The 21,825-nt window shown below is 38.5% G+C and overlaps 1 protein-coding gene across 2 annotated transcripts in view; it reads left to right on the forward strand.

Annotated features, from left to right (window-relative positions):
* The first annotated feature begins 520 nt into the window (after positions 1-520).
* Positions 521-21,825, forward strand: part of ptpn22 (protein tyrosine phosphatase non-receptor type 22) — a 24,772-nt gene continuing 3,467 nt past the window's right edge. Inside the window, exons 1-20 of one of the 2 annotated variants that reach the window (XM_034875739.1) lie at positions 521-617; positions 1,682-1,950; positions 4,160-4,268; positions 4,731-4,807; positions 7,322-7,417; positions 8,566-8,604; positions 8,838-8,909; positions 11,140-11,199; positions 11,521-11,663; positions 15,843-15,909; positions 16,019-16,096; positions 16,288-16,374; positions 17,569-18,112; positions 18,222-18,305; positions 18,570-18,647; positions 18,855-18,926; positions 19,987-20,105; positions 21,169-21,196; positions 21,455-21,541; positions 21,698-21,769. In XM_034875739.1, coding sequence (XP_034731630.1) covers positions 1,849-1,950; positions 4,160-4,268; positions 4,731-4,807; positions 7,322-7,417; positions 8,566-8,604; positions 8,838-8,909; positions 11,140-11,199; positions 11,521-11,663; positions 15,843-15,909; positions 16,019-16,096; positions 16,288-16,374; positions 17,569-18,112; positions 18,222-18,305; positions 18,570-18,647; positions 18,855-18,926; positions 19,987-20,105; positions 21,169-21,196; positions 21,455-21,541; positions 21,698-21,769 — 2,014 coding nt within the window. In that variant the 5' untranslated portion in view covers positions 521-617; positions 1,682-1,848. The remainder of the gene's footprint in view (positions 618-1,681; positions 1,951-4,159; positions 4,269-4,730; positions 4,808-7,321; positions 7,418-8,565; positions 8,605-8,837; positions 8,910-11,139; positions 11,200-11,520; positions 11,664-15,842; positions 15,910-16,018; positions 16,097-16,287; positions 16,375-17,568; positions 18,113-18,221; positions 18,306-18,569; positions 18,648-18,854; positions 18,927-19,986; positions 20,106-21,168; positions 21,197-21,454; positions 21,542-21,697; positions 21,770-21,825) is intronic. The other variant, XM_034875741.1, reaches the window with a different exon arrangement.

A 21,825-nucleotide genomic window follows, 5' to 3' on the forward strand; every position in this document is an offset into this window, starting at 1 on the left:
AGAGTGGCAATAACAAAAATAGAAAAAAATAGTAGTTTGTAGCAGTTCTTTGTAGTAGTTCATGGCATAGCAGGACGCTGTGCGGCATTAGAAGGCACAGCAGGACGTAGCAGGACGTAGCAGGACGCAGCTGGGCACTGCAGTGCAGCAGTTGAAAATGGCATCACAGAACATGGAGCAGGACCAAGGCAACAGCTGCTACCCTGATTTTGGAGCCTCTCTGATCCAAGGGAATCACCACCAGTTAGGACAGAGACACAGATCCAGGTAAACTGAACTATGACTTCTGATGGCCTCCCTGACTCTGCCCATCAGCTCTTCAGCCAGAAGCCAACCACACAAGCAACAGGCAGAGGAGGAGGGACGTCACCGTTCACAGTATACAGAGTGTACAATAAAATCTCACAAATTTATGAGTGCACAGAACCGCTCGGCTCCATGTCAGAGTATCCATTTGTGTAAATGCACCACAAAGCCACTAGATGTCACCACGTGTTTGATGTACATAGTGTACAGCACCTGCTGGATGCAGGGAGCAATGCATTGTTGTCTTCTTTATGTCAACCAAGGCAAACTGGGTTAACTCCTCTCACTTGAACTGCACGTCAGCTTCACTGGTAAGCCTGTTGTCAGTGTATTTTACTTATAATCTGGATACTGGTATTGGTCTCTTTACCATTATAGCTAGGGTATTCTTTTAGGGCTAGGGTATATGTTTGATTATTTTTAGTCATACTCTTATAATAAAGGGAAGTCTGTTGGCGTGACTCAACCCCTGTAGTTCCTTGAAAGAGTGTTTCTCTCATTGCTTTAGAAACTGCTTGCACACAGAATAAATTACAGTAAGTTTTACAAGAAAAGGCAGAGTGTACTTCATTGTATTTCCTGTGCTGTGGTTTACCAAAACAAATGGCTACTGTGGACGAGTCATCTTTATTTAATTATATAGTACATTACATCTACAGAGACAGACATTACATAGATAAGAAAGATCATAACAAACACCAATACACAAGTGACATGTATTAAAAAAAAGTCAAATGAAGAATAACGAAGTTTGGAGAGGGAATTACATTAACAAGAGGTAAAAACAGCTAAAAGTTAAAAGCAAGTGAAATAGGTGGTTCTTTAAATTAGATTTAAACATGCCAATCATTGAACATGCCTTAATTTGGGACGGGATGCTGTTCCAAAGCCTGGGAGCAGAAAAAGAGAGTGAGGGACTTGTTGCGAGGATGGCCTATAAGGGCTGAATGTGGAGACAAACAGTAGGTCTGAAGGAAGACGCAGAGAGAGTTGAATGGGTTGCTGCTCAGAACATCAGGATTTTCTGGATTCTCAGACAGCATATCACTTTCAACCACTCCCTCTGCCTCCATCCCTCCCACGTCCCTCTTCTCCACTCCTCCGCTGGGTCCTGAATGTTGTCCAACAGGCTAGACTGCCTGCATTGCAACAGTAGGTTGTGATTGTTCAGATGCATAAACATGTGGCCCACTTTGTTTGTGGGTGCTCCCTTTCCTTTCCTTCTGCGACGCCGTTACGCTGTGAAGCACCAGTGTGACTTTAGGACCCAGTGAGAGACACACAGGGGGTGCGGCAATGCTTTTTAATCTGACCACAGAACCTGTTAGCTTAGTTTTGCTTCCTCTAAGACAGTTCTCATGTTTCCTCACAATAGTTCCTTGATGTGACAGTTGCAATAGAGAAGTGATCTAAACAGAAGCAGCGTCTACAGCCCTGAAGCCAAGCCTTGGCGACCCTAATCCATGACCCCTGGACATGTGGACCTCTGTGTCCTGACATGCCTGTGAAAGGTGCCCTATCGCTGGCAGTGAACAGGCAGTCATGGAGCAGCAAGCCCAGATTCTGAGGAGCCTTCTGGCCCAGTTGGAGATACAGGAGGCTGTGGATGAGGAGGCAGCGCATGGAATTACCGGGGAGTTTGTGGTAAGTCAACTGTTGTCCAAAATGTGTTGTTGGGTATTGCTATTGTAGATGAAGCCACCACACAGTAGACTCATTTCCTCCGTGGCTTTCGTTATCACATCATCAGAATCCATGACATAAAAGCTAAGCTTGCTCATATCGAATAAACTGACTAAACATGTTCATTTCAAAATTTTACAAAAGGCATCATGTTCAGGGAAGTAACACGCTGCTGTTGTAACGCCACATTTGTGCTTCCTCTTTGCGCTGATGTCTGTCATTAAAGGCGCAAGAACAAGGAAGCGCCATATGCAAATGCATTCTAACATTTAACAACTATCAAAGATTTCGAGTCAGTCATTTGTCATTTATAAGTCTTGTAAACAACAAATACAACAATGCATGTACTGTACATTCACACACACACGCGCGCACATACGCACGCACACACACACACACACAAACACACACACACACACACACACACACATATATACGGCATATAGACACAAATTATAACTATTGCTTAGAAGTTCTGAAGCCCAGGATAACGTCATCTTTAGGCTGCTGCCATGGTGATGAGTGACATGACTGTGCCTGAGGACGGCACCGTGTGCTTCACATGCTGCTCCCACACGACCAGTCCAGAGGAAGGGGTCTATTGCATCACTTCCTTTAAGAACAAAAAGCACTCTGTGGTGGTAGCAGCACAGATGGTCCGCAAGGCCTTCCGCAGACTGTTTGGTGCTGCGAGAACTGGCCTCTGAACAAAAAGACCAGTGTCTTAACAAATCCTGTAAGCATGGACGTGCCATGACTTTAATTTGAGTGTCAGACCTTCCACACAGTAAATCTCCCATGTGTCAGTTTCTAGTAAAGTGAGTCACAGATTCTGGTCATCCAGGGTTGAATCACTGTAAAAAAACAACAACTGATGCATGACCATCGTGGGAATGGTCAAATGTAATCGGTCTGCCATTTGCTCTTATTGCTGACTTTCCTGTAAGACTGAACAAGTATGAATGTACTGCAAAAAATGCCCAAAACATTAATGATATCAATGCGTCACAACTATCATCAAAGACTTGTGATATCATAGAGTGGTGTCACAATGGTAAGGTGGTAAATACAGTTATCTGTGACCTGAAACCACCAGAATGACATGATATGAGGAACGTTTTTTTTTTTAAATTCTCCTATTGTCCTCGGGTCAAATTTGCCATGTTTTCAAAGTTTCTACACCAGAAAATGTGGGTTTCTTACATGCAAATTGCCTAAAAATAACATGGGCTGTTCCATACAACACGCTTCTCAAGGAAAAATAAGGATCAGATCTCTACTTTCATTGAATTTGGGGTGTTTTATTCATGTTTTTCCAAATTATGCAGTGTGGTCTAGACCCACTCTATCTGTAAAGTGTCTCAAGATAACTCTTGTTATAAAGACAACACAAGGGTTGATTGGAAACTTTTATTTTTAATTTGTCCTAAAAATCCCAACCCACATATGTTGGAACTCAGGTTACTTTTAATTCTGCCTGTATCATATTGATTACGAATTAATCTGAAAGTTGGTTTTGCCAATTCATAGTTGGGCAAACCCAGTGGTGTTGTGTGATTAAGTACATATCTTCAAGTACTGTACCTCATCAGTGTGACCATACTGTAAGAGATGTTTGTCTCTTACTCTTTATCAGAGTGGAATTGCAAATATGCAACGACACACGTTACATGTTACACCTGTCATGTTTTGACAATGAGCATTTTATTAGCTTACAACTATATTTCTGTGGAACACAACAGCATGATGGTTTATAATCATATAACAAGGCAAACTAATACAGCACCATCGTCAAATCGGAACTCTAAATTTCCATGCGGTCTGACAACAGATAGAACATTACGCTTCATAAAGGTAAAATTTTAACCATCGAGCACCTTCATTTATCAGAGTGTAGAATTAGACTGAAAAGATTGCTCCATTGTTTGGTTTAAAGAGAGAAAATACATGTACATAGCTTCAAGGAATAATGAATTGACTGTCTGGGCTCGGCCTTTTCTGTTGTTATTGTTTGTATAGATTTTATTTTTTTTAAGTGCGTTATGAATGTATACTCTATACGGCGTCCTTGAGTGCAGAGAAAGGCACCTTTAAGTAAAATGTATTATTGTACTTATAATTAAAATGTAGTCTACTACAGTAGGATAACATTTTTTTTGCTGTTTTTCAGAGGTTGAAATGCCAGTCAACCAAGTACCGCAATGACAAGACCTTCCCCACCAAGACAGCAGAAAAGCAGGAGAACATCAAAAAGAACCGCTACAAAGACATTGTTCCATGTAAGCTTAGCTTAAGGCATAATTGTTCAAATTGCTACTTCATCAGACTACTTACGGCATACTTCTGCATAAGATGACTTCTGACATTTTGACCTCCACATATTAACACTTCTGGCACATTAATGCTGAAAGTAAATGTAAATTGATCAAAGAATCATCACACAACGATGCAATTTATGTTTAATATGTATGATGACCTTAAATTATGCAACGTGAGCTCAACAAAGGTTATGCATTACATGTTCTACTTTAATGTTGCACAAGTGTGACTAACTATATTGATCTTATCTGTTTTATTGTGTAAAAATACAAGATTTGCATGAGTATTAATATATTTCATTCTATTTTGTTTTAATTCTCTTTTTTTTTTTTGCCATAAAGGTGTGAAAGGCCCAAAAAGAACAGTGAATGACTCTTCAGTTGATATTGATATTCATGAACTACATATTCCTCTCCTTTCAGTTGACCACACCAGAGTAAAGCTCACTCTCACCACAACTAAAAATGACACGGACTACATCAATGCCAGTTTCATCAAGGTAAAATAACAGTGTCCTTGTTAGGATAATCATTCACATTACTATACATTTTACAGTATGTGTACATATTGTCATTGTCGGGCAGAAACTTTATGTCTCAATTTTTTTTCTTTTTCTTTTATAAATCAATGCTTTTGGTCATACTTCACGATATTTGGATTCAATATGCATTTACAGTCAAATGAAAATCTTTTAGTCAAAATGAACACTGAATATTTTGGAATGATACAAACTACAACACTAACGTGTTTAAATTCTTCAGGCAAGTATGTAATAAAACTGAAACACTAAACGTAACATTAACATTTTTTTTTTTAAATTGCCTGAAGTCTAAACATGCTGTTACTTCTCGATGTAAATTTAGTGCAGATGTGAGTTGTGCACAGAGATGGCAAAAGTACACACTTCCCATGCTCAAGTAGAAGTACAGATAATTGTGTTAAAAAATACTCTGGTAAAAGTAGAAGTACTGAATTAACTTCTTTACTCAAGTAAAAGTAACAAAGTAGAGGCTTGAAAATGTACTTAAAGTATAAAAGCAAAACTAGCCTCGCGAATGACAAAGCTACCTGGACCAGACAGATGTAATTAGAGAGCACGCTGAGAAACTACAGTGGACATGGAGAAAAGGCTCATTTTAAATGTCTGTCTGCCAATAGGCATAAAACCATATAGCTTATTTATTGTGACAGAGAGTGGGACTCCAGGTTAATAAGATTCTTACTGAGTAGCAAGATATGAATTCAGTTGTGATTTTGTGAGAAGTCTGTGTATATTCCCATCCAATTAGATTCAATTTGGTCTTGATGATGCAAAAATAATACTTAACTCCAGTGAAATTATTTGAAATTTAATGAGGACTAGATTAGGACTGTATTTAAGGCTGATTCTGGTTTCCAATTTAGGCCCAGGTGTGTTAAAACACCAACAGAGACAACCTCTATCTGTTGATGCTTTATTACAATCAGTAAAAACATGGGCTCTGCTATTGCTGTTTGTCTGGTAACAAAAGAAGTAAATAACATTGTAAAGGCTACCATACACAATGCATAGGAATCATATATGCTGGTAAATAACAACAAACCAACTATGAATTATATTATCTTAATGAGGAAGGACGTTCAACAATCGCCATTAATAATCAACAGCCAGGTGCAACCTAGCTAACAGGTGAAGAACACAAACAAGCCAACTTTTAAATGTGCCAGAACTATAGACCAATAAAACAACAGGCTAAAATGAACTGACAACAGTTACACGACTTACAGTTCTCAAAGACGCACACAATTTCATCTGGTTATCCCCTGGACAGCTAGTCCTTTTATCTTTTCTCTCACTTTTTCCCCATGTGGCGTGCGTGCCCGCTCGCTGTATGAGGCGCATGTCTGTGCTATTCTCCAACATGCACTCACAATCACACCTGATAGACAACCTTTAGTACAAAACCAAAGTAACAAGCCAAATTTGTAAAATGTAAGGAGTAGAAATTGCTGATATTCGTGTTAAAATGTAAAGAGTAAAAGTTTTTAAAAAAAGTCAAGTAAAAAGTAAAAATAAATAGTAAAGTAAAGTAAAAATATCTGAAAAATCTACTTGAGTACAGAACAAAGTATTAGTACTTTGTTACTTCCCATCTCTGGTTGTGCATGGGTCACTCTGCGACAAGTAGCCTACAAGATCCAAACGTGAGACTTCTGTAATGTCAATACAGTAAAAATTGACCTACTTAACCAAGTTCGTTTACATCTGGCTACAAGTTAGCATCAAACACAACAAAGGTTGTCAGTTGAATGTTTTTTTGAGCTAACCTTAGCATCAATCATAGCTAGCTAAAACGTTTTTGAAATGACTGCTAGTTTAGCTACAAGCTAGCAATCAAACACAACAAAGGCTGTCACTTGAATGGCGTTTTGAGCTAACGTTAGCAATCAAATCATAGATAGCTAAATCGGTTTTGAAATGATGCAGATCTTCTGTTATTGTTTGTAATGAGAAACATTTATTATTTTATGGATTTCACAACTTGCAGTATGACAGTCATGTCTTAAACCTTTTAAATCTGAGCATGCGCAACTCAAATCTGAGCTCGACTTACATGAGAGTGACACATGCTAACTGCTTTTTTCTGCTGTTGCAGACTGCTTACAGAGCTAAAGCAGAGCCAAAGTAGCACAGTTTTTAATGATTAACCTTCTCAGTTATTCAGGAAAATAAAACACTGATACAGATAATCTGAAATTTGCCAACTATTGACCTAGATAACCGGCCAGGTCCGATAATTAGTCAATCCCTAATCCTGTCTGTCCATGGTTCTTACAAAGGGGATTGTGTCCGACTTCATCTGAGAAAAATACCTCGCTAAAATATTTTCAAATGATCCTTTAATTATTTTCACACAAAAAAAACAATGGTATACGTTTCTTTGCCCGACAGCGACGATATATGTAACTAATGTGGTTTGTACAAAATATTACTCACACTAACTCATGACTGTAAACTGTGTCGTGTCTACAGGGAGTTTCAGGCTCCAGGGCCTACATTGCAACTCAGGGTCCTCTGCCTCACACAGTACTGGACTTCTTGAGGATGCTGTGGGAGTACAACGTAAAGGTAGGACACTTCACCTGATACTATGTATCATCCTATACTGTATAATGTACCACATTACATCAATATGTTACAATGTCTCTTGCATTATATTCTTTTACAGTAATACTGATAAACACTATGAGCACTACTTGATTACATCATGTGATAGTCATGTGTACACTTTACATAGACCCGTTGACTCTGCTGCTATTTATCCCACCACTGTCACCTTATCATGTCACTTTGTCTCAGAAAACTCTTGTGTAGTTTCTTGGGGTGCGGAAAAAATTATTGATACACGAACGCCTTTAATTATATAAATTGCAAATGAGAATTATTTTTGCTACTAGAATAATGAATTAAATAAAATCATTGTATGCTCATTTTCAGGTTTATAATTGTATTTGGAGGTTGGGCCTGAATAGGTTTATGTTATTTTATATTATTTATAATATTTTTGTCGTACTGCACATTGCTATTGCTGTGTGTTGACCATGCTCAGCACCTGGGTTAGGACTTCTAGCCAGTCAGAAGCAGAGTAGGGGGGTCCTGACAAGCAAGCTAGTGTGAGCCAAAACAAACCGGCTTCAGCCGGTAACCAATGACATTGGCTCAGCCTTACAACCTAAACTGGAGAAAGACATTTCAGTGTAAGTAATTTAAATGGTAACAAATTTGTCTTTCATACGTGACAGTGTTTTCTGTTGGAGATGGTAAGTCCCATTGGGGGGGACTTTGGGCGTTTTCACTTTGAAAACCTATTATGTGCACAAAAATATATATAACACTATAAAGGAAGCCAAAAAGCACAATATGAGAAAAATGAAATGAGATGAAAAAACAGATATTGGCAAAGTTTTCCTGTAGGGACATAATTTGAAGTTGAACAAACAAGTTAATAAATTGTAATTAATGGCAGAATATTGCAAAAAAATTTAAAATTGCAATAATATTGTGTCATAACATAAGTATTGTGGTACTATCATATTGCTACTGGTGATTCCCACCCCTAGTAGTTTTTACTTTTAATCAATTCTTGATTGACTTTTTTGCATTATTCCTAGTTGTTTTTCTCAGTTTGTTTGATATTTGCCCACTGGGATTCAATAACTATCTTACTTCTTATACCTTGGTTACATAAACTGACTTATGAACTTCTTTGACTTTAGGTTGTTGTGATGTCCTGTCGAGAATTTGAGATGGGAAAGGTAACTACATTATGTACATTTCCACATTAACTTTTCTTTAAACAGACAAACTGTGTTCCGTTGCACGAATATTACAGTATTACTACTTCTGCATTTTGTCTGTCCATTAACTTTCAGTTTGCAGTGGTTTTATAAACCACTGACGAGGGTAATTGTACGGGTGTGTTTAACGTGAAGATTGAAGCCATTTAGAAGTGTGACAAGCAGTGTGACTTCTCTTCTTTTTCTTGTAGAAAAAATGTGAGCGCTACTGGCCACAGAAACAAGAGCAGCCGTTTGTGTGTGAGCCTTTCACAGTTCACTGTGTGAGTATTTGTATTCTTACAGTCACACTTTTCCTTTTGATGGATTGCTGTAAAACAATTCATACAGTTTGTGTTCATATGCTGACACTATAACTTCATGAATCTATTTGACACTATCTTCAGCCAACATCTTTATCAAGCAACACTCGGGTATACACTCTACTCACGATTCAAGTCATTTTCACAGTGCGATTTGTTTAACTGAATAAGATCCAGACAAATGACTGAAATATATTCCTTTATTTATATAAACTGTGCAAATAAAATAATAAAACAACATGTGCCCTCTTATCAAAAGTGCAACTGATATTATGAAAGAGTTTTATCTTAAATTAAAAAAATGTAAATATATATACACAGTAAGGAAAATAAGTATTTGAACACCCTGCTATTTTGCAAGTTCTCCCAGATTTTTTAACTGTTTATTTGTATGATACAGCTGCAACTAAGTATTTGAACACCTGTCTATCAGCTAGAATTCTGACCCTCAAAGACCTGTTAGTCTGCCTTTAAATTGTCCACCTCCACTCCATTTATAATTTTAAATTAGATGCACCGGTTTGAGGTTGTTAGCTGCATAAAGACACCTGTCCACCCTATACAATCAGTAAGAATCCAACTACTAACATGGCCAAGACCAAAGAGCTGTCCAAGACACTAGAGACTAAATTATACACTTCCACAAGGCTGGAAAGGGCTGCGGGGAAATCGCCAAGCAGCTTTGTTGAAAAAAGGTCCACTGTTGGAGCAATCATTAGAAAATGGAAGAAGTTAAACATGACTGTCAATCTCCCTCGGACTGGGGATCCATGCAAGATCTCACCTCGTGGGTTCTCAATGATCCTAAGAAAGGTGAGAAATCAGCTCAGAACTACAAGGGAGGAGCTGGTCAATGCCCTGAAAAGAGCTGGGACCACCGTTTCCAGGGTTACGGTTGATAATACACTAAGAGGTCATGGTTTGAAATTATGCATGGCACGGAAGGTTCCCCTGCTTAAACCATCACATGTCAAGGCCCGTCTTAAGTTTGCCAATGACCATTTGGATGATCCAGAGGAGTCATGGGAGAAAGTCATGTGGTCAAATAAGACCAATATAGAACTTTTTGGTCATAATTCCACTAACCGTGTTTGGAGGAAGAAGAATGATGAGTACCATCCCAAGAACACCATCCCTACTGTGAAGCATGGGGGTGGTAGCATCATGCTTTGGGGGTCTTGTTCTGTACATGGGACAGGGCAAATGCACGGTATTAAGGAGAGGATGACCGGGGCCATGTATTGCGAGATTTTGGGGAACAACCTCCTTCCCTCAGTTAGAGCATTGAAGATGGGTTGAGGCTGGGTCTTCCAACATGACAATAACCCGAAGCACACAGCCAGGATAACCAAGGAGTGGCTCTTTAAGAAGCATATCAAGGTTCTGGCGTGGCCTAACCAGTCTCCAGACCTAACCCCAATAGAGAATGATTGGAGGGAGCTCCAACTCCATGTTTCTCAGCGACAGCCCAGAAACCTGACTGATCTAGAGAAGATCTGTGTGGAGGAGTGGGCCAAAATCCCTTCTGCAGAGTGTGCAAATCTGGTGAAAAACTACAGGAAACGTTTGACCTCTGTAATTGCAAACAAAGGCTACTGTACGAAATATTAACATTGATTTTTTGTTCTAATACTTATTTGCAGCTGTATCACACAAATAAATAGTTACAAAATCATACATTGTGATTTTGGGATTTTCTTTTTAGATAATGTCTGTCACAGTGGACATGCACCTAAGATGACAATTTCAGACCCCACCATGGTTTCTAAGTGGGAGAACTTGCAAAATGGCAAGGTGTTCAAATACTTATTTTCCTCACTATACATACAGACAGAATACCAGCTGATCTGGGTGGGGGGGCCGATCTTCAATGCAATATCTACATTGCCCATTATCAGCAGCCATTCACCCAATGTTCCAAAGGCACAGTCTGTAACTAATCTGATATCATTAAAAAAAAAAACTAACTAAGATTACGCCCTAGGTCATTTAAAAAATTGCATCGTGATTCATTTTTTGTTTAACTGGTTGCAATCTTAATGCATTTATCTAGATTTTAACTGATTCACAATGCATCATTATATCACTATTGCTTAATAATTTAATACTAATTACATTGTCCATTTTTGTCAATCATCAATAAGAAGTACTCACCTTAAAGATGCACCACCGTGTTTTTTTTGGTTTACAGGATTCTGAGGAAAATAAAGGAGATTATCTTACAAGGACTTTAAGGCTGATTTATCGCAACGTAAGTAGTGTTCATAAAGTACCCTGACTGTGAGAACAAATTTCAGGGTAAAATTCTCCTAAAACAAGCAAGAGATAATCAGATTACATGTTTTTAGCAGCTACAAAGACTAGAGCAGTTGTTGACATTTCCAAACATGTGGTCCCATATAAACATCTTGCGTCTACTAAACCCATTTGATTTATGTAACTCTTTAGCTTTCACAATGATACACTAGCAAAAAGCAAGGTAAATGTGTTTGTCTTGAACTGGTGAGACCTTGTTATTAAATGAGCTCTTAAAAAGAGGCTTTATCGTCTACAATGCATTTATTTGTTCCAGTGTAGCCGAACTTTGAAACAGCTGCACTATTTAAACTGGCCAGATCACGGTGTACCAGACTCCATCCCTCCCATCCTGGATATGTTGCACGAGATGCGTTCCTATCAACCCCATGATGATGTCCCCTTTTGCATCCACTGCAGGTCAGGCTTCTCTGTGAATTTTTATTGTTAGCTATATACTCTACATCCACAATGTTCCACTTCCGGGATTGCTCTGGTGCCGCCAGAAATTGCGTCGGATGCATGTCTTTTCAGTCGATGTCTGTTTCCTACCGCTTTCTTTGTGGTAGAATTTTAAACTCTGGTTGATTTATGAGGACTATGGTTAAGTGCTTCTTAAATCTCTGCATGGTATATTGAGACAGCTAGCTAGACTATATGTCCAATCTGAGTTTTCTCTTACACGAATAAAGCAACTTTTGAACACACACGTTCCCCCAAAACCCAAGGATATTTTGCAGTGGCACGGTGGCTCCTTGCGGAGCTTAGCGCTGGCCAAGACACTCCTCCGCAGAGCCTTGGAGGAAGGTCTGGCGATGCAAAGACTACTACAAAAAAAATAAATAGAAAGAGGTACTTTATTTATCCGGAAGAAAATTATGGTGTCCAGTACCTTATACACAACATACATACACACAGGCCCCTAGACAAATGACATCCATGATGACATACTACAAAAATACAAAGAATGATATCAATAGTGTGCCCTTACAGTAAAGTTTAATTGTAGCATGTTTAAATGAGCGGTGAGAAAAAAATGCGGAAAGTTGCACGATTAAGGTGCATGAGACTGCAAATTCTATATCTATACAAGTACAACAGGCAACACTATATCAAAAATATAATAAGCATTAACTTAACTTTACATAGATACTAGGACAAGACTTGAAGAAAAAGCTAAGTTAAGTTAAATAAATATTAAAAATAAATCTTAATATAGCTTCTATGAATAATTTCAGGCCTGTTTCAGCAGTTTATAAGCAGTTATTTAGCTTTCTTTGTGATTATAACAACAACAAATCATGCAATATACTAAGAGTATATGAGTAACTGACATAGGCAAAACAGCAGCGGCACTATGACTCGGCTTGGCTCTATGGACAAAACAGACGACAGTTAGTACATTTAATCGCTGTCTGGCGAACTATGCAGCATATGTCAAACAACCTTGGCTGTACCATCCGGAGACCCGCACACAACACACCGAACGCGTGTCCTAACCAGCACACGAGGCAGCAACAGAAGGAAAGAGACCGTCAGCTCCTATCGGCCAAGCCTTTATATCCGCGTAGGTCACGTGACATCTCACGGGACCAAATTTTAACCAACCGGTTACATGTGCATCCTGATAAAGTTCCCTTGGCCCCTCCCCCCACATCATAACATACCCTTCACCATACCTTGAGATTGGCATGGGTTGCTTTCCATAAAATAAGCCATTAGGCTAACTGAAATAAAACCATGCCAATCTCTAGGTATAATTTATATTAATAAATATTAATGATAATAATGTATACTGTTTATTATTGTTATGGTGAAGGTATGTGAGGATGTGGGACTATTTTAATTCCAAAGGCCAAGGAAAGTTGGAACATAGTATCCTGATCCATAAAATAACTGGCCTTTAAAAATACAAATCTGCCTGCTTCCATGGGAATTTTATGTCTTATGTCTCTTGTATTTTAAGGAAGACCATTGATTGAAAATGTATTCATTCACAAAGAAAACCTTAAAGGTTGGATATTTCAGATCTTTTGTTTTTTATTAATGCATATTTCTCTTTTTAGTCAACTTTATTATGGATTCATAAACTTATGAGCACCACTGTATAGCCTGCTTCCATGGGAATTTTATGTCTTATGTCTCTTGTATTTTAAGGAAGAACATTGATTGAAAATTGATTCATTCACAAAGAAAATTGGTGTCCTTAAAGGTTGGATATTTCAGATCTTTTGTTTTTTATTAATGCATATTTCTCTTTTTAGTCAACTTTAGCATGGATTCATAAACTTTTGAGCACCACTGTATAGCTAAGCGGACAATATTTAATCACAACCCCAACAGTCTAAATTGTTTGACTGCTTAAACAGCATTGGAACTCTTGCAAAACAGGTTCAGAGGCAAAAAGCTTTGTATCATTATGGATTACGCCCTAAATTTAAGAAGGTACTCTGTGTCACTAAGACCATATTTTTCAATAGAAACATCAACAACAACAACAAGTATATAAAGTATAGAAATGTAGAAAAAGTAGACCATATCTTGCACTTCCTGATGCAAATACACAAATTCCTGATATGGTTTTCTCATCTTGAAAGTTGCAGTGCTCTTTTAACTGGACTACCCAAGTAATCAGTAAGAAGACTTCAGCTTGCGCATAATGCAGCTGCAAGAGTCTTAGCCAAAACAAGTAAAATACACATCACAGCATTTACTGGCTTCTTTTCTCACAAAACAGCCTCAAATGAACATTTAAAAAACGTCTGTAAATTCCCTCAAAAACATTTTAACACACATCTTTGTTGTTGTTTGTCTCACTTTTTCAATGTTCAATGTAATTGAAAATATTTTGTTTTGTATCATGTTTTTAATGGGCTAATTTAATTCAATTCAATTCAATTTTATTTATAGTATCAATTCATAACAAGAGTTATCTCAAGACACTATACAGATAGACCACACTCCAGAATTTACAAGGACCCAACAGTCCTAGTAGTCTCCTCCAGAGCAAGCAACAGTGCGACAGTGGCGAGGGAAAAACTTCCTTTTAGGCAGAAACCTCGGTCAGACCCAGGCTCTTAGTAGGCGGTGTCTGACGGGCCGGTTGGGGTTACCCCATACAACTTTTAATCTGATTAACTTTTAAGAACATTTTTATACAATTTTATGTGAAGCAGTGCATTTTACATTTACATACAATTATGTATTAGATACAATTAATATTCAAAATGATTATTATTATAATTACTGATGGACGGGGCTTTTTTCTTGTTGCAGCCAAGCAGAGATGACACTGAAGAGTGACACGTTTGGTTCTAAGTAGATTAACACATTGCCTGTGGGCCGCATGTATATGTCCCTTATTTAGACCTTAGAGGTTCGACATGTACTTCCTCCTTTTTCTTTGAGACAGGAAGTGTGAGTGGGCAGGTAGCCAACGACCCACTAGGCTTTAAAGTGTAATGTGGGCATTTCCCCCACGTTTTTCCAACACTTACACTTTGACTGACTTAAAACTCACATTTTAGTGAAACGTACACTTAGATTGTTAATCCACACACGCAACTGCATGTGTGTGTCCTGTGCTTAATTATTCAGGGAGGGTGTGGGGCTTTAGAGATATTTTCTTCTGTGAATCTGTGCGTAACAGAGCAATTAGGTTTTCTTTGGGTGTGCAGGTTAACATCAGAAATTGATTTTGCAAATAGGGATGACTTGGCTGTTACAAATAATTTAAATTAGTTACTTGAACCTTTCCACTTAAATACACACAAAGTATACTGAAGTACACACTATGATGCAACAGATCTTTTGGCTTTCTATTGTGGTACCTTTTGTTTTGATGACTATTACTTAACTTTGCCATACACATTAAGTAACTATTAATATGAATAATGCAGAAACATATGATCTGAAAGGTTGCCGCACCATGACGTGCGCACACCTTTGGAACGATGATGTGTCAGAAATGGAATGTTGAGTCAGTGGCAGATCCAACCTACATGTCAGGAAATCCCCCAAGTTGGGGTGATATCACCACCAGACAGCTTTCAAAGACTACATGTGATTTTGTTTCTCAACTCAGAGGAAAATGACAGAATATCACAAACCACTCACATTATTCCACTTTACACTCCTGTATGTCACAGTAATGCAGGTTTATTGATGGCACCCCACTATAGGGAACTGCATAGAGGCACCAGGAACTAGCCCATCCCACAATCAACCAACTTACCAAACATATACTGCTGACTGCTAGTAGGGTCGTCACATATATTACGTACTATATTACGTACGATATTACAAATGAGAAAATTCACTTATCATCTACAAATGACTTCTTAATTTACCCATACTAAATAATTTCAAGTTTAGAGTCAAAGCCTACAACAAAAACATAGTTTATATACTATTGTTTTAATTAAAGTACTGGATCAGACAATGAAAAAACAAAAAAAAAAGATAATTTTGACACACTGTTTGAAATTGCATGGAAATAACATAATGGCTTGTGACTTCTTCAACTCTTCTACGACCAATAATACTTTGAGTGAATGTCTGAGTGATTAAAGTGTGCTTTTTTTGCTGCTGTGAACGTAGTGCTGGCTGTGGTAGAACCGGAGTCCTGTGTGTCATTGACTATACCTGGAACCTCCTGAAGAAACAGGTAGAGACACTCCTGCCTCAACACTTTCTACACATTATCTATGTAAAGTCACATTCATTTAACAGCAAACATTCGAGACGCATTGGGCTGTTTGTGTGCTTGTTTTTAGAGGATCAGTCCAGATTTCCGCATCTACGACTTAGTTCAAAACATGAGAACCCAGAGGCCCTCGGTGGTTCAAACCAAGGTAGTACCTTTTTTTAAACTAACAAAGAATCAAGTGTATTCAATCTTCCAACGAGCAGAGCCACATTTCAAGCAATTCTTCGCGTCAGTTGCTTCTTTCCATCAAAGATCTTTAGATGATTTGTGATACGTGCGTCATTCCCCAGGGTTGTGTCACATAACAGAGCAGGTTTTTTGTTGTTTAACCCTCAGGAACAGTATGAGCTGGTGTACAGAACCATCAAGTCGCTGTTTGAGAGGTATCTACAGTCCATGGATGCCCAGACCGGCAGGAATGAGGTGAGCAACCAGGAAACCAGCCTTGTGAATGAGCCAGAGTTTTAGAAACAATGGAAATGTTTAATGCTCTACCAACACTAACTCACATTCATCATTATCATCACAATCAGCAAAGTAGAAACAACAGCTATGTGCTTGTGGTTTCACTGTAGTACTGATATAGACTGCAGTCACGTGATCCGAGTGGAAAATCATCAAATTTGCAGACAGATGAAAGGTGAAGGTTGAGTAAATTAGGCAGTGGCTTTACTTAAAGCTTAACACACAAAACAAATGTGTGATTTATTCAACTGTAAGCACCTCCATATTAGCATACTGCATAATGTTGCACACACCATGATACCAAACATACTGGGGCATTAACAAATAGTCTAGTTTAGTAGTCATCAACTACATACACACAGCGGAATGAGCTGTCATAAGGACACAGACTAATAACACACACACAACAGAAAATGATATACTGACAGTTACTCACTTTCACTCCAGTCCTTGTTTAATATCCTAATTGTGCACTCCTGGTCCGCATTCAATAAATGTTTTCTGCTTTAACTCAATTCAATTCAATTTTATTTATAGTATCAATTCATAACAAGAGAAATCTCGAGACCCTTTACAGAGTAGGTCTAGACCACACTGCATAATTTACAAGGACCCAACAGTTCTAGTAGTGCCCTCCAGAGCAAGCAACAGTGAGACAGTGGCGAAGAAAAACTCCCTTTTAGGGAGAAACCTCGGACAGACCCAGGCTCTTGGTAGGCGCGGTTGGGGGGGGGGGGGGGGGGGGGGGGGGGGGGGGGGGGGGGGGGGGGGGGTGATGAACAGTGGCAATAACATTCAAAGTAAAAGATAATGGAACAATGATTAAAAATAGTTTGTCGCTTGTCGCCTTGATTGCAGTCACACAGAACAACTATGACTTGTTTACCCAAACCCTCCACTGCTACACATCTGATGTGAAAACATGCATATCTGACACATTGCCATCACTTCCTCTCTGCACCATGTGAAAAGCAAAGATAAACGAAAATTCTCCAATGATGGGACAATATTCAAATGGTCTGTTGACCGTTCCGCGAAACCCCTAAAACACAGGTCTACACATTTTCAGAGCATTAATGCATTCACATGCTGACTCATTTTCCTTTATCAAAAGCTGTTGTGACTCACACTCCCCCCCGCTGAACTGCACAGGTGGCAACGGACGCGGTCGCTATCACGCCTGACACTGAAAGCGAGCTCTCTGACCTGAGCGAGGAGTTGGATTTGCAGCCCCTGCTTGATGAAGAAAGCAATGTTTTTCCTCAGTACCATACTCCCTTGCCTTTAGAAAATCAAATGGGCTTCAGAGCCAAGGACATGCACGGGGACCAGAAGCAATGGTATCTACTCCGGACCCTTCCTGAGGCTCTAGCCACCGCCCAGAACCTTCAGGACGAACCCAGGACTTCACCCAAACTGCTGAATACCAGCCACAGAGCCCCTCTAGTAGCGGAGAAGATACAGGACCCCGATGACATACTGTCCCTGAACATTCCACCTTCTCCAGCTGTGACAGCAGCCATTTGTCAAATGGTAGAGGACCCCTACTTTGACACTCCAATGAGCTCCCCTCCATCAGAGGAGGCACCAATGGACTCTACTGAAGACACCATACAATGGACAGAAAGCTCCATCTTTTGCACGCCCTCATTGTTTCTGAACGACCAGACTCTGGAGATTAACTCCCCTGCCTCAGGTAAATAGTCACATTGGTGCACGTGTTAGTCTTAAACAACTCAGACAACAGGGCAGTGGGATGCCATTTTGTCTAATGTTTTCACTAACCGATGTGACCGATTTTGTAGGTACTGAAGTTCTTATGGATGAGGAGGTACCTCCTCCCTTACCTCAACGAACCCCTGAATCCTTTATAATGGCTGTGGATGCAGGTTGGTGTTCTCAGTGTAGATAAAAAATAAACCAATAGTTTCTAGGAGGCTTACTCTGAAAATGTTCCTTATTCCAATTTCAAAGTTTCTGATAGTCTAATTGTGCTGGAATACGTTGAAGCAAGCACATGTGGCTTCCCTGTTGTAGAAATCGTCCTATTTGCTTATATATCCCAGACATCAGAGCAGGGTTTTCCAATGTTTGAACGGTCCCGTGCCCCTTCAGACTTTCAACCTCCAGATACGTATGCCTTTGTCTTTCAGCGCACTCAGGTCCTTGTGAGGGGTTACAGGTTGTCATTCCACCCAATGCTGCTGCCGAGGCTGTCCTGGAGTTGGGAGGTGAACAAATAAGAAGAACATTTCTAAAACTCTTAAATACCTGTTATATCACGCTGAATGTTTTCTTTTAAACCCATCTACTGATGACTAACACCAGTGCTTTTTCTTTTCAATGTACTTTAAAGAGAGTGACGTTTTGATGTGGAAAGTGTGGCAAAAGTGACACAATATTTTAAAAAAATGACATGTTTTTCCAAATATTGCCAGGCAATCCAGCATCACCTGTCCCCCCGCTTCCTGAGAGAACTCCAGAATCATTTGAGTTAGCACTGGATCAAGGTGACTTCATGTTATCATAAATCATCATTTTTAACCCTTGTGTTGTCTTCCCATCAAAAGTGAAAATCAAGAATTTTGTTGATGGATTTTATGGATGTTTTTAACTTTTTCTCGCGTTTCTGTCCCTTTTTTCCAACACTTTTGATATTTTTTTCCCATGTTTGTCACGTTGTCAACGCTATGTAACACTACCTTATTAACTTTAGTTTTGCAGTTTTTTTTGGAGTTTATGGTCAATAAACTTCATTTATAGGAACTTATACCTAATTTTTGAGTTAGAAAAGCAGAAATTCAGTATTATTTAGACTAAAATAAAGGAAAATATGTTGATGGATAATCACAGACTGGAATATGTCATTTTTCACTCAATACTATTACAAAACCACTTTTCAACAATTTTTTTTAAATGCTATAAAATTGAAAAAGACCAAAATTACCCATCAAAATCACTCCAAAAAGCGTTGTGTAATTAATCAGTCATGTTATTTTGGGTAGTTATAAAGAACTTTGATAAAGGAAAACGGGGCTATTTGACCCGAGGACAACATGAGGGTTAAACAAAAAAATGATTCTGAATTATTGGTTTGACTTAAAATGGAATTAAAAAAATGAGATACTGTAAAACTGCTGTAAGCGTATGTTTTTAACAAGCCTTGTTAAAGCAACATTTCTGTCACAGCTTTGGGACAGACAGTAAGTTTAATGAAATAATAAATAAATAAATGTATGGTTAATGTCTTTTTATTTCTTTTTATAGCCAATGGTTCTTATTGTTCTTATTTCTATTTTTATTTTTACATTGTTGTTTTTTTTTATAGTTTTTTTTTAATCATTTGTTTTTATTTATTATTACTATTATTATTATTTTTATCTTTTTTATTACTGTTATTATTGTTATCTTCATAATGTCTTCTATACTGTATTCTTGCTAAAAACTCATGCTGGAAATGTCAATATCGTTGCGGGAGTCATCTCAAAAGGATTAATAAAGAGAATTTTAAGTCTAAAGCTGTCGATCTGTCTATCACTATGATACTGATTCTTCTTGTCTGTCTTTCAGCTCCAGTGGAGAAGAAGTCAGCGGCCACGCTGGCAGTGAACCGGAACAGAATAGGAATGTCTTCAGAATGGTCTGGGGACACAAAGCCCAGTGAGACCAAACCTTGGTTGAGGAGTAAGGTAAGCATAAAGTCTCTTCACAGGTTAATCGGTGTTTTAAGCCCTCTATGGCACTGGGATGAGGCAATGCTTAGGGTCAGATTAGGGTAGAATGCTGCGAGGGGCACGCATAAAATGCCCGGTGTCCTGTCTAAAAGAAATACAATTAAAAAATATTAAAATATTTTTTTGACTTAACCACATTTAAAAAGTACTAAAATACTGTATGAATTACTTGTCCCTAAGGCTAAAAAGTACAGATACCAATAAGATTAGTAAATAAGTGCTTTAAAAAGTGCTTATAAAGGGTTAGGGTTAGGGTTAGGTGCCCTGAAGTCAATGGTCGCACCGCTGCCTGGAAGGAAACTTTGGGGCCTTGAAACACCATTGAGTGTTAATGTGTGACTTCCTGTAAGTCAGTGACATGTGGGTTCACAGATAAACCAAAGGATGGGTTCTGCGTATTAGGATTGCAACTAACAGTCCCTTTCTTTTTCTCTATGAACTGATTAGTTGTTTGGCCTATGAAATGTCATAAATTGATAGAATCTGTGGATCAGTGTTTTCCAAAGCCCAAGACGATGTCCTCAGGTGTCTTGTTTTGTCCACAACAAAACAAGACCCCTGAGGACATGTAAGATATTGAGTTTACTGTCCCAGACAAAACCAGAGAATGGTTACATTGAAGAAGCTGAAATCGGACAATTACTTTTTCCTTTTCCATAAAAAATGACACAAAGCGATTAATCGATTATCAAAATAGTTGGGAATTAATTTAATAGTTGACAACTAATCCATTCATCTTTGCAGCTTAACGCATATAACTCATTATTTGACTACATAATGAAGTCATCTGTTCAAAATCTATAAAAAAAATGTAATTAAACATGTGGACGATATGTGTCACTTGAACCATAAACTGTAAAGTGGTAACTCGATATAAAAAAAAAATATCGTGAAATTTACAATGGAACTGATGTTTTTTTTTTCAAATCATTCTGTATAGAAACGCTTCAATATCAGACAATTAGAGCATGAAAAATATTATTTCAGTTATGTAACAACATCCTTCTCTTTTTTGTAGAGTCTGAAAGTAAAAATGACCTTCACAGGTAAGATATTTATAATCGGGCTAATATGAATATACACTGGCTAATAATTAAGTCAGCTGACAATGTGGCAAATTGGGATATGTAACTACATGACGAGTCAGTTATAGATGCTGCTGTAACATTTAAGTCATTACCAGATCATGTGACTTTTCTAAACTAATTTGATAGACTCAAGATATCACACCTTCTGCCGGTTGATATGAAATATTACGTGTGTGATCATTTCTATAGTGTTGTATTTTCTTGTGAATTCTCCAGTACCAGAACCAGATCCTGATTCTGCATCATATACAACTCCAAACCTCCACCCTCTGGACCCACTGACTCCCCCGCTTCTTCCTCATAGTAAGCTCACCTCACTGAATGACAGCATTACATTAGAAAAATCCACAGAAATGTCCGTCTAAATGTCTGTAAATGTGTAAAATCCTAACGTGCACCCACACATAAAAAGATGAGTGCCCTGCATTAAAGAAGAAACGATTATCTTTGGTTGTGCAGCTGAGGAGAGCCTGAGTCCTCCCCTTCCTGACAGAACCCCAGAGTCCTTCATCCTCATCACAGACGAACAAAGTGAGTCCGCCACTGCTTTCTTGCAAGAGACACAATTTGGTCACTAAAATGGTGTT

This window comes from Etheostoma cragini, chromosome 7, assembly GCF_013103735.1.
Source record: "Etheostoma cragini isolate CJK2018 chromosome 7, CSU_Ecrag_1.0, whole genome shotgun sequence".
In the NCBI taxonomy this organism is placed as follows: Eukaryota; Metazoa; Chordata; class Actinopteri; order Perciformes; family Percidae; genus Etheostoma; species Etheostoma cragini.